A 13,472-nucleotide genomic window follows, 5' to 3' on the forward strand; every position below is an offset into this window, starting at 1 on the left:
CAACACTTCCAGAATGGCCTATAGTCATGACCTCCCCAGATATTGGGCCCGGGGTTGCATTTAAACTGGTTTACTTCACCATAATGAAGCTATAATGATTATAAAGATTGAAATAAAATGCTTGCTTTACCTGATCACCCTTCCAATGGCCCCGTGCCAGATGTGGGCTTTGGGGCAAGCAGTCCTAGGTTTTAGTCTCCTGCACCTGATATAAAACAAAACATTCATTCATTGATATCTCAGGTTTATGTTTACAAATAACTCAAGGTGGCCACATGTTCAACACACCTTCCTCCTCTTATTTTCCCCACAACAAACACCCCCTGTGAGGTGAGTTTGGGCTGAGAGAGTGAGGGATTGGCTCAGAGTCACCCAGCTGGCTTCCATGGCTAAGACGGGACTTGAACTCAGAATCTATAAAATACCGCTTACAACCACAACCCAGTCCAAAATTTACATGGCTAAGTAAGTAAGTAAGGTAGTTTTGCCCCATCTCACAACTTTCCTTACCACGTTTGTTAAGTGAATCACTGCAGTTGTCAAACTGGTAAGACGGTTGTTAAGTGAATCCGGTTTCCCCCATTGACTTTGCCTGTCCGAAGGTCGCCCAAGGGGATTGCATGACTGCGGGACGGCTGCATAACCCATCATAAATGTAAATCGCATGACCATGGGGATGCTGCAATGGTTAAGTGTGAAAAATGGTCAATTTTCAGTGTTAATTTCAAACCGTCCGTTTTAACTTCAAACGGTCACTAAGTGAACTGCTGTAAGTCGAGGACTACCTGTTATAACAACCCCCGCCCCCCATGGTGGCACTTCGAGAACCACCCAAGCCCCCAGAGAAAAGGCCAGCCAATAACTTCCAGACTTTCGTTGTATTTCCAATTTCGTTGTGTTTAAGTACAATGACAATAAAGATGATACTTATACTTGCCTTTGAACACAGATACCCAAAGCAGAACTCTTCTCCCCCACACTTCGGTTTCACTTTCGCTTTGCAGCCCCCGCCCACTTCCCGCCTCCTGGCGAGCCCGAAATGGGAAAAGGACGAGCGTTCGCCTTGAGCGACAGCAGGGGCAGCCACTGGAACGGCGGGCAAAGCCACGGACAAGCCAATGGCAGCCTCCAGAGCCTCTCTGCCTGCCTCCCTCTCTCTCTCTCTCCGCCCCATTCCCCCAGCGGGGCCTGAGGAAGCCAAGCGTGGGAGCCTCCGCTTCCGCGTCCTGCGAGTCGGAGCCAAGAGCGGCTGGCCGTCGGGCTTCCCAGCTTCAGGCTCGTCGCGAGGGAAGGAAGGGGAAACCCCTGGAGGGGATCCAGGATGAGGAGCTGCCCGTCTCTGGCCGCCCCGCGGGAAGTTTTGCAAGACTACCTGGCTTTCTACCGCGCTAGCTGGGCGGAGGGCAAACTCCGGCTTTGCAACGAAGCGCCGCTCAAGAGCCGCGCCGGGTCGCTGCGGGCGGGCAGGTGGGACGTGGGCGCGATCGCCGAGAGCTGCTGGAGGATGCGCGGCCGGCGGCGGGAGGACAGCCCCGCCGTCTTCCGCCAACTGAGCCAGGCTTTCGGCTACCTGGAGCTGCTGTGCGTCAACCTTTGCCTCTCGCCCTGGAGGAAGGAGATCAAGTCGCTGAAGGTAGTTGGGGAGGAGGCAGGGCAGGAAGGGGAGGGAGAGAAGGAAGCTCCCCAGTGGGTTTGGCCACTTCGCGTAAACAGTAACAGAGTTGGAAGGGACCTTGGAGGTCATCTAGTCCAACCCGACCTTTCTGATGGACAAGCTCAGTATATTAGCCACTGAGCCACCTAGTCAGGCTAGGCGATGGACACCTAGTCAGGCGCCTTGATAGAGAGGGTGGATGGGGGAGAGGAGGTTTGCCCACTTCCCATAAAAAATAACTGTGCTGGAAAGGACCTTGGAGGTCATCTAGTCCAACCCCCTTGCTCACGCAGGCGACCTGTACTAGGGATTTGAATTACTGACCTTTCTGATGGACAAGCTGAGCCACCGAGTAAGGCTAGGCTGGGGGGGGGGGCTTTACTCCAGGAACCCAAGGCAGAGAAGGTTAAAAACAAAAATCCTTTCTCCTTTTGCCCAAGGCAAAAAAAAATGGACAAAAATACATTCATGATTGGAACAAATGATAAAGGTATTTCATATATATAAATGATAAGAGGTGTTTCAAGAGAAGAGTCTTCCACTCCTCTGCTCGCAATAGAATCTCTTATCTCTTATGCCACCAGGCTCGAAATTTTGGCCAACCTAGAACTATGCCGACTAAAGTCTGACCTAAGCGTAGTACACAAAATTGTCTGCTACAACTTCCTACCTATCAGTGAATACTTCAGCTTTAACCTCAATAATACACGGGCAAACAATAGATACAAACTATATAAACCACTCCAAACTCGATTGCAGAAAATATGACTTTAGCAACAGAGTGGTCAACGCCTGGAATGCTCTACCTGACTTCACTGTTACTTCCTCAAACCCCCATAACTTTTAAGAGGTCTGTAATGGGGCATGCATACATCCCTGTCCTACTATTCCCATTTATTCGTACCTGTTTCCTGTGTTCATGTTTATACTTATACCTGTTATCTCATACATGTTTGACAAACTAACTAACTAAATAAATAAAATAAAGGCAAAAAAAAAATATTGGCGAAAAAACACATACATGTTTAGAACAAATCATAAAGAAACATATAGACTTAAATCAAGCAATATTCTTTTTGGGTGTCATACCGGAAAAAATATAATAAAGGGAATACAATACTTGATTTTACATATATTAACTGCAGCTAGAATTGTATTTGCACAATGGAAAAGTGTAAAGATCACTATAGAGGAAAACGTAACTAAAAAAAAATTGGAATGTGCAGAAATGGACAGATTAACCCTTAAAATCAAGGAAAACGGAGAAACTGGATTTTTTTTAAAACATGGGACTAATTTTATCAATTGCTAGCCAATAAAAACAGAAGTTAGAAATATGGAAATATAAGGGAAGGAGTAATTTTATAAGGAAGGTTTATGAAAATGGATAAGCAAACATTATTATTATGAGACCAATGGCAATCTGATGAATACTATTGTAAATATTATTATTTCTCAAAATTATGTGTACGCAGACAACACAATTTATTTAGAAATGGAATTTTTTATATGTAATAAAACTTTAAAACAGGGGGGGGGGGGATCCTTCCTTGTCCAATGATAGACACCCCAATGGCCAGATTTAGCTAACTACATCCCAGCTAAAGAGATAACGGGAACATACAATGAAGTTTCAGCAGGAAGGAAGATTTCTAACGCCAGCCTGACTCTTTGGGACCAGTCAAGGTGAGTCTTATCCTGTTGCTTGAAGTCCAAATTCCCTTGTGGATACAATCAACGGAAGAATTCAGACTTCAAGCAACAGAAAAATCTTCTACCCATAATTTCACAGAGTAGTAATAATTTCTCCATGCTGATGTCTCCCTAACACTATTCTTCTCATTCCCTTTAGACGTTTACAGGCAACTTTGTCTACTATGTAAAGTCCATCCTTCCGGAAAGTGTAGTACAGCAACTGCTGTCGGAAATCGGCTATGTTGCCACCTCTGCTACTGAATATTCCCTGGTCAGAAAACTAAATGAGGAAGAAGCAGAGAAGGCTGCCTTTGAAATGTTCCTGGCGAGAATCGAATGCGAAAACCTTCATGAAGTTGCAGGGGACATGAAAGACAGTGACCTGGCTGACATCCTACAGAAGAGGGCTCAGAAGCATGGTCCCCCTTGTGTTGGCCTAGCTAAAAAGCAGGAACACTCACAAACAAAAGGGGAAGTGGCTGTCGGAGAAAGCAACGAGACACCAAGTCCTGCAGTGGCCTACTTGAGCCACAGCCAGAGTGCCTTCAAAGAGCAGGACAAGACGGAGCATGGCGAAAGTTTTGGTCTCCGATGTGTTACAAGAGAGATTCGACCAGTTGCTTCCGAACAGACTCCTGAGAAGGACAGCAACCAGAACCAACCAGAGGAAACCTCGACACACTCCTGCATCAGAAGCACGGACAGTGAGGACTTCCTGATTAAGTACAGTGACATTGTCATTGGACAACAGCCTCTCCACTTCTCTGCCACTTCTTCTTCTTTGAGAGCAGCCAATGAGGAGGCCTGGTTTACTGAAACAAGGCTGGGCCTACCAACCTGTGGGGGAGAAACTCTCCCTCATCTGCCTTCCGATGAAAGTGGCCCTCAAGCCCTAGCCATCCTCAACGATCCTACTGGGGTAAGCAAGACTCCTTATGACTACCAGACTCGGCAGACGATGAATGAGTCTAAACTCTGCGATGCCATGAAGCATCTGAGCGCTCCTGGGTCAGGTACCATCGACGAACCCAAAGAACTGAAAGGCAGCGTGGCACAGCAGTCACCCAACTCCTCCAATGACTCGGCCTCGATGGGAGAGAAGCCGAAGAACAAGGAAGACTACGTAGAGAAGTTGGTGTACCCTGTGGAAGAAACAGCACGGGCAACATCTGGAAGGAGCCTCCGAGTCCCTGAAGAACGTTATCATGAGATGCAATCAACAAACCTCTCCTGTGGAGACCCTTACAACGTGGACCTCTATTCATCAGATCACTTCAGTCATATCGCCGGGTGCAGCAATCCCACGCCGGGTCCGAGTTATAGCAGGCATCTAGATGTCCCCATTTTAACCCGTCCTGTTCCGACCGAGGATCAGTACCCTGGTGACATTCCAGCAGGTATTCGGCATAGGCGAGAAAGATGTCCCCACCATTCCTCTTTGGCGGACTTCGACACTCGTGGGGCGCATGTGAACGAGCCTAGCCTAGACGGTTATGCTGTTATTAACAAAGATAATTAAAAAGTAGGTCCCCGAGAGCTCTGGGACCCGCAAGTCAGGATTGACTGAGTTGCAGCGAGATTGGTCACTGCGGTGTTTACATGCTTCTCATCAAGTGGTAAAATCCGAGCAACAGAGTTGGAATAGACCTTGGAGGTCTTCTAGTCCAACACCCTGCTTAATCAGGAAACTCTATATTTCAGACAAATGAAATCCATCCAATCTCTTCTTTAAAGCCTCCACTGATGGAGCACCCACAGCTTCTGAAGACAAACTGTTCCATTGATGAATTGTTCTCATTGTCAGGATTTTTTCCCCTTATTTCTAGATCGGTTCTCATCTGGATTAGTTTCCACCCATTGCTTCTTCTTCTCCCTTCAGGTTCTTTGGAAAATAAGTTGACTCCCTCTTCTTTGTGGCAGCTCCTCGAATATTGGAACACTGCTATCGTGTCAGCCCTAGTCCTTCTTTTCATTAGACTAAAAATACCCAACTCCTGCAACCGTTCTTCATATGTTTTAGCCTCCAGTCCCCTAATTGTCTTTGTTGCTCTTCTCTGCACTCTTTCTAGAGTCTCAACATCTTTTTTATATCGTGGTGACCAAAACTGGATGCAATATTCCAAGTGTGGTCTTAGTAAGAAATTATAAAGCGATATTAACACCTCGTGTGATCCTAATTCTATCCCTCTGCTAATGTAGCCTAGGACTGCATTGGCTTTTCTGGCAGTTGAAGCAAGAGAGGATCATGGGATGTTTCATAGGACTTCAAATGTGCTCAGCTAAGACTTCATGAGAGATTTAGCATCATCTTACTGTGAGATCATTGAAAGAACATTATACTTTGAAGGGCGGGGTGGGCGTGGGGGAATCACCGTTCCTTCAATTTCCAAGGAAGGAATTTTCATCCACTTCTGCAGCTCCAACATCTCCTATGGATTTCCCCTTCTGCTCATGGTTTGGCAGGCGTGCCAGAGAAGGGTACACACTTGGGGGGGGGGAACACTGGTGCTTCCCCTTTCTTCCTCTTTTATGCAGTCCCTAAGTGCCTGAAAGTTGTCCAGGATAAAGAACTAGGACTAAGAAACTACAAATCAGGAATACTTGTGAAGTTTCTCGAGCATTTGCTGTTCTTCCTATCCAGTTCAGTTTTAATCGAAGAAATGTTAATCGTGGACTTTAAAATGCAAGATTACAGATGGTCCTCATTTAGCAACAAGAATTAGAACCAGCAACTTGGCTGTTAAGCAGTCATCCAAAGAAACCACCATTCCTTAGGATCTTTACTTCAGTTTTCCTTTGCTTTACAGGCCTGTGAAGTTCATAAATGGGTTACGTTTTCACCTCTGTGAACAGGTCGCTGCCTTGGGCAGTCGCTAAACAAGAACTACCTCTAAGAAAATGTTATCGAATTAATCTGGATCCTGACGTCAGTTCATAATAGGCTGTTTCATAAATACATGAATCATGTTAAATGTTAAATACTATTGTTGTTAATGCAGGAAGTATATCCAGAAACACAGAATGTCAAATGGTTTGCATAGCTCCGTATTTGCTCGATTGGCTTGTTATTTTTTTCTGTTAAGAGTCTATGCAATATAGCAGGTTGATTAGGCAAGATGAAAGGATCTCCTGCTTAGGTGGGGGGGTTGGACTAGATGACCTACAAGGTCCCTTCCAACTCTGTTAATCTGTAATAAAGACAATGTTTCTATACTGAAATATAACCAAAAATAATTGGATAGAAAACAATTCAAGAATGTTATGACTTTTTTTTTTTAAAGAAAAAGCATATTGGACTCCACAGAAAATTTGAGGATGGAAGCTTTTGAATTCTAGTATGGTCTAGCAAAAAATAAAAATGAAAGGAAAATAATTTATTTTGAATTGTCATGGAAAAGCCATTTGGATCCCAAAAATTGGGCGATGCTAAACCTTTGGGTTTTCTTCTCTCATTAGTTTGGCTTCTTCAGAGCTTGTGGATAAACATTTTGTCCCATCCATGGTCAGAGAACTAGAACAAACTTGTCCAACAACATAGTCTTGTAATAATGAACCAGCAGCCAACATACCACGCATACCAAAGTACCAATATAATCAATAGCTTGTCAAACAAGTTTCATTGAAAATACTTTCAACCTTTAGTGAAGGAATGCATGTGAAAACGTCATGGACACAGGGAGTCCTCAACTTACAACTACCATTTATGTTGCTAAGTGAAACATGCCGTTCAGTGAGTTTTGCCCCAATTTATGACTTTTCTTGCCACTGCCATTAAGGTCGCAAAAGTTGATCACGGGACCCTGCGACCGTCATAAATATGAACCAGTTGCCAAGCACCTGAATTGTGATCACACGATCATCGGGAGGCTGTAATGGTCAAGTGTGAAAAATACTTGTGTCTCACTTTTTTCAGTGCCATTGTAACTTTGAATGGTCATTCAATAAACTCTTATAAGTTGAGGATTATATCTATATTTTGATTCCCTGCTTTGGTTATTATTTCTAATCATGTCGCTCCAGTTCGTTTTGTGCTTCTTTGCCAGTACAGCTCAGCTCAGTTCAGGGACTTGTTGGACTTCAATTCTCATTCGCTTCAGCTAATATGACCAATATTCAGGTAAAGTTGACCCTTGGAGCCTTGCAACTGAAGGGATGATGATTTCTTATCTCTACAAGAGGGAATTTTTATAAAAAATAAAATCCTGAAGTTGAACAATTAGCCATTCACTCATTGCCACAAGGGGCCGAAGTTCAAGGCTCAGAACATGGGATGCTTAAAAGTAATGCTTAAAAAGCCAAGGTAGCATTCCAAATTGTTAAGGTATCTTTTCTTGGGGGTGCTTAAATAAAGCGAGCCAGTTTGGTGTAGTGGTTTAAGGCACCAGACTAGAAACCTGGAGAGTGGGAGTTCTAGTCTTAGGCATGAAGTCAACTGGGTGGCCTTGGGCCAGCCACTCTATCTTCGCCCTAGGAAGGAATCAATGGCAAACCAATCCTGAAAAACTTTGCCAAGAAAACTGCAGGGGCTAATCCAGAACTCAACATTGACTTGTATAAAGGTATACAGACCCACACATACACCTCTACATAAAGCTTGGAAGAACACCCTGTAGGAGTAGCAAAGTTTTCTGTTTCAGTGTATAGACTGAATATACAATATCAAAATCTTTCTGTAGGCTTGTGTAAAGAGTCCATTGCCAAGTGCAATTTTATTTTCCCCTATCCAGGCCTGAAAGAGAACTATACAAAATCATTTGTGAATCTTAAAAGTTGATTCAAAATTGCTTTCACTTTCACAACCAGATCACCGTATTTAATATTAGGTGGGGAAACAGATAAAATTGCAGTGTTCCCATTGTATCTTGACATAGATCAAATCACTGACAATAACTTAATATATTACATATTTTTAATGTCTGCTTATATTTACATCGCTATGCGACTCAGTTAGGGAATAACTGAATTACAGTTAATTTTCTAACAATAACATTACAATTTAAATAAAAGACATAACCTACTCTTCCATCTTAGAATTCCGTGTCTCAGGGAGAATAAGCTAAATTAATAGGTTGACAGTTGTTCTCTTTATTTGGACTAAGAATATGAGACAATAACACATTTTAACAACTTTTTAATGAAGAAGGAAAGGAATGATAAATATCTTGGAATCATATCTGCTGTTCTTACCCTGGCAAACTAACCAAGAGGTTCTAAAACACGCCGAATAGAAAACTCTACACTCATTTATTATAACCGTTTGCATATTTTTGGTAAGAAGTTGAGCAAAATTACCTTCTTTTCAGTGCAAACAAGTACCTTCCGACCCAGGTTCTATTTCAGACCCAAAACTTACACCCATCTTCCCATCTCAGTTGAAGACATTTTAATCCAAATTAGATTAACAGTAAAAGAAAGATCAAAAAGTTATGACTCTGCTCCATCATTTATCTATATACCCTCACATAAAGTCACTGATCCAACATGGCTCTTCCCCGAGCCCAACTCTTCATATCAAATACAAAACTCTATAAAATAATTCCAAATGAACTGACTTGTAGGGAATAGTAAAAAAATGTTATGTGCGTGGGACCATATTTCACTCTCATCCTGCTCAGATGTGGCCGTGGATGTGATTTAGGCATGGGGATCATCTAATGGTTTTTATGCTCACTTGGCTTGAGCTGCCTAAGAATTCAATGTGAAGACGCCCGGGATTTATCTGCCCATGAAAGACAGGAAGGAGGAGCCGAAAGGATCTGCATCCTGGTTGGGTTGGGTTGCCTTGCCTGGTGCTCAAGAGTGGGTCGGAGGTCATCCAAAGTGGGCTCCTGGAATGAATTCTGACAACCACTCAGCTTTGGGTGGTCAACACAATACAGTCCATCTCGGTTTGCTGCTTTACCTGTCTCATATAATTCATACAATTTATGCATTCATGGATGGAAAATAACTCGACTATTCCATATTGCAGTGATCCCCAAGCCCCGGGGATCGGGGCAGTGTCACAGACAGGTATCGTACTGCAGCCCAATGGGAATAGGGCTGTGTACACACAGTTTCCTTTGCGCATGTGCAGGATTAGGTTGCTCGCACAAAACTATTCCTCCCCACCACCATCTTGCCAACACTGATGCCAAACCCCAAAACTGCCAGTCCGCGAAGCCAGAAAGGTTGGAGGCCATATTGTATAAACTTTTTAGTCCACTTTAAAAAGTATTAACACAAATGCAATTAGTACATACTAGCAATAAGCCTGGCCGCTTGTTTTCTTTGTCCCCTTCTATTAAAATTCTTTTTTTGGGGGGGGAAAAAAAAGATTTAAATCCGATTGCATTTGAGCTGCACGTTTGCTAACTCCAAACAGCAGCGTCTATTGGCAGCAGGAGGAATTAAGTCATAGCTATGCATTCCATTCTGATCCTCTTCATATTTCTCCATCATCTGTGAGTCTCTCGGGTCAACACTAGCAGTGTTAAGTGCAAGCTGAAAACAATAGATGGGCTGCTGTGAAAGAAAGGAATTAGCCGCACCTTATATGTATGTATTTACTTTTCAAGGGTACAGTCTCCAAACAGAGAAGAAGCTGTGGATGGGAGGTGAGAAGAGTCCATTTTGGCTCTTGGTGGATCATCCCACATGGAAATGGTGGACCTTCTCAGCAATTCCTTAATTCCAAGCCCTTGGATCTTTCTGCAAAGCTTCTCAGAATGCCTTCAAAGTTTCCAAGACCACCAATTCAAGCTGCTTGCAATAAAGAAGCCTACAGCTCTCTCTCTCTCTAGCTTAGGCTACACCACCTGTGTACATCTTTGTTTTGGGCAACAGAGTCTTGTCCATAGTAAGACAGCTAATTCTACAGCCGGCGTTGGGTGTTGTCCAGCATTAAGATTTGGTCCTGATTCTCTTCGTATTTCTCCATCATTTCCTGCAGGTCGTCGTCAGCCTGCAGCACCTTAAAAAGACTCAAATGATCAAATGCACATCTCTAAGTGAGTAGAAACGGTCAAATTCCCCAGCTTGTCGTATTTCCTAGAAGGAACCAAGTTGCCAAAATCCAAGCTGATGCCTGTCACAATGCTATTAAAAGGTCTTCCCCTCTTGTGGAAAGTTTATAGTAAGTCGAAGGAGCCTTGGAAGATAGTTAATAGTGAGACATGACAGGATGGAGAGCAAGACAGGGTTTTTTTTTTTACAAACATAATAAAAGTTATGCACTAATTCAGGTACCTTTTTCCTGTTTGGGCCAAACTATCTTTCAAAACAATCATGAATGTATACTTACAAGCACCGGAGAAGGGACTTTGAACAATGATTGTTTAATGAGCCAGTCTTCATAAAGCTGATGAATAGCTTCTAAATATTCCTGTCCAGAGGAGGAAAAAAGAAGGATGATCAGGTTTTTTTTTTAACAGACACAAAAATACTTTGATTAATCATGATTTTTAGCAGTTTGGTGGTTCAAATCCCTAGCGCTGCATAACGGAGTGAGCTCTCGTTACTTGTCCCAGATTCTGCCAACCTAGCAATTCGAAAGCACATAAAAATGGAAATAGAAAAATAGGGACCACTTTGGTGGGAAGATAACAGCGTTCCATGCACCTTCGGTGTTTAGTCATGCCGGCCACATGACCACGGAGACGTCTTCGGCCAGCACTGGCTCTTCGGCTTTGAAACAAAGATGAGCACCACCCCCTAGAGAAGTGGTAGTCAACCTGGTCCCTACCACCCACTAGTGGGAGTTCCAGCTTTCATGGTGGGCAGGCAGTAGGGGTTTGCTGTAACTCTGCTTTATAAATTTTATAAAGTAAAGTTACTTCCCTACTTTATAAATCACCATTACTGTGGAACCGGTGGGCGGTTAGAAAATTTTACTACTAAGAGAGATACAAAAGTGGATGGTAGGTATAAAAAGGTTAACTACCCCTGCCCTAGAATATGTGCAAAAGGAACATTTACCTTTACCTAATCATGATTTGTGTTCTGTAGGAGCAAAAGGTAGAATAGTTGCAATTAAGAGCCAAATATCTGATTTAAGTTGCAACAGGACAACCAGATTTGGGAAGGGGGCTGGGTAGGGGACCTGGATCTCGTTTATCTAAGACAGTGATGAAGCTCCCACAACTTCTGAAGGCAACTTCTGTTCCATTGGTTGATTGTTCTCACTGCCAGAAAAATTCTCCTTATTTCCAGGTTGAATCTTTCCTTGATCAGTTTCCATCCATTATTCCTTCTCTGGCCTTCAGGTACTTTGCAAAATAGCTTGATCCCCCTCCTCTCCGTGGCAGCCCATCAAATATTGGAACACTGCTATCATGTCTCCCCCAGTCCTTCTCTTCACTAGACTAGGCATGCCCAGTTCCTGTAACCATTCTTATGTTTTAGCCTCCAGTCCCCTAATCATCCTGGTTGCTCCTCTCTGCATTCTTTCTAGAGTCTCAACATTTTTTTAATAGTGTGGTGACCAAAACTGGATGCAGTATTCTAGCTGTGGTCTTACTAAGGCTTTATAGAGTGGTATTAGTACCTGACTTAATCTTAAATATCCAAAAGAGACCATTGTGCCTCAAAACGATGGTTGCATGGATCAGGATACCACTGCACAAATGCCACACTTCCACCATGATGTCTGATGGAAGAACTAAAGTTGCATCATCTCTGTGATGACATCATGTATACGTTGACATTTGACCCCCCCACCCCCACCCCAGTGGATGCTTATGACCATCTTGTTACTGGGACTGAAGACTTTTGATCCTTCTTCCAACCAACCAAATTGTAATCTTCCCAAAAATTAAAAAGATCTCCTCCTTACCATGGGAATTACTTTTTCCTCTTCCCTGCATCTCCGCTTGAGTCTCTGGTAACACATGCCAGGAGAGGTCTGAAGATAAACTGCATTAAACCATTATAGTTTAGAACTGGTTAAGGATACAAGGGCAGTTTCAATCATTTCATTTCTGATTGGCATCGTGTTGGAGAATCTTGTGTTAAGTCTCCAAGACTCAAATTACCGAAATTATCCCTAATGATCAGTAGCCACAAAACCTCCCCACCCCTGAAGAATCAATAGAGGTGTTTACCTATCAGATCAACTGACACATCCATATTCTTGAGGATCCAGTCAAACCATTCGGTCAGGATGACGTAATCTACTTCTGCCATCTTCCCACTGCAAAAAATACAGGAGAATGATCTGAGAAGGCATCAGTGTTGGGGACTCAAATTTCAAAAAGATGGTCAACAGTTCAGTTTCTCATCTTTATACTGTCAACCGGCAACTGCTAATCTGTCTCATCTTCATCATCGCAACTTATACACTGGCCCGATCTGCCTCTAAAAGCCATCACCAAGATCTCATATCTGATTGTCAAAATCTCAGCCTGTCTACGGTGGTGTGGGTGCTTACAGGTAGTCCTCATTTTAAAGATGTTGACAGGGACTAGCAATTCCATAACTGTGTGGTGTGATGTCACGTGTGATTGCATCATCTTGTGACCGTCAATTGGGGCAGTCCCAATTGCCATTGTTAGGTGAATCCCGCACAATCATAACATCTTATGGTCCCACGGCTACCATTTGCAACTTTCCACTGGCTTCCCCATTGACTTTGGATGAAGTTTGCTTTCTCCTGAGATGATTATTCTTTTTCTGTGTGTCAGGTAGGACATTCTCACAGTCAAGTCAGCTTGGCGTCAGCGTTCATTGCACTCCTAGAAAGCAGAACTCCAAGGCAGGCAAAATCCTCAAAGTACAATTTATTGGATGCATCAAATTGGCACAACTGGTGAAAGCTGACTCTGAAAATTCCCACGGCTTTCACCTAATTAAAAAGTAAAAGTTTCCCCTTTCCCCCCAAGTCACTGGTCATGCTGTCCAATCGAGGTGTTGGCCGGTTGCTTGGTTACTTCACTCCTCCTCTGGCCAGTCCCCTGTGAGAATGTCCTTGGTTCCCATGGGAAAACTTTATTGTTTTGGCTACAAAACTCCATCTAACTATTTCCCTCCTCTTTCTGTTGTGTGGCAACCCTGAAGCCTCCAAGATGGCCTCAGCCAGGTTCCCTTTAGGGTTGACAATTAGTTTACTAGCCTAGACCACTCTTCTGAAAAACTCTTCTCCGGGGAC

General features: G+C 43.4%; 2 protein-coding genes across 8 annotated transcripts in view; one reads left to right on the plus strand and one right to left on the minus strand.

Moving 5' to 3' along the window:
* Positions 1-13,472, minus strand: part of TK2 (thymidine kinase 2) — a 53,770-nt gene that overhangs the window by 31,479 nt on the left and 8,819 nt on the right. For 4 of the 7 annotated variants that reach the window (XM_081963067.1, XM_081963066.1, XM_081963069.1 and 1 more), the window contains exons 7-9: positions 12,430-12,518; positions 12,162-12,241; positions 10,632-10,712 (exon numbers count right to left, since the gene is read on the minus strand). In XM_081963067.1, the coding sequence (XP_081819193.1) occupies positions 10,632-10,712; positions 12,162-12,241; positions 12,430-12,518 (250 nt within the window). Of the gene's footprint in view, positions 1-130; positions 206-9,651; positions 10,302-10,631; positions 10,713-12,161; positions 12,242-12,429; positions 12,519-13,472 lie in introns of those variants that run through there. The other 3 variants (XR_014176222.1, XR_014176223.1, XM_081963070.1) reach the window with 2 other exon arrangements.
* Positions 1,162-7,642, plus strand: LOC309397221 (uncharacterized protein). The gene is made up of 2 exons (XM_081963065.1): positions 1,162-1,633; positions 3,507-7,642. The coding sequence occupies exons 1-2, from the start codon at positions 1,322-1,324 to the stop codon at positions 4,866-4,868; spliced, it is 1,674 nt and encodes a 557-aa protein (XP_081819191.1). The 5' UTR covers positions 1,162-1,321; the 3' UTR covers positions 4,869-7,642.

The sequence above is a fragment of the Natrix helvetica genome (genome assembly GCF_964273705.1).
Source record: "Natrix helvetica genome assembly, chromosome: 10".
Taxonomy (NCBI): domain Eukaryota; kingdom Metazoa; phylum Chordata; class Lepidosauria; order Squamata; family Natricidae; genus Natrix; species Natrix helvetica.

What these genes read in the sequence shown, in the direction of transcription:
- LOC309397221 (XM_081963065.1), top strand. Translation starts at nt 1,322, where the DNA reads ATGAGGAGCTGCCCGTCTCTGGCCGCCCCGCGGGAAGTTTTGCAAGAC. An exon ending in AGGAGATCAAGTCGCTGAAG is followed by an intron (nt 1,634 to 3,506) that starts GTAGTTGGGGAG and finishes CATTCCCTTTAG; the next exon opens with ACGTTTACAGGCAACTTTGT.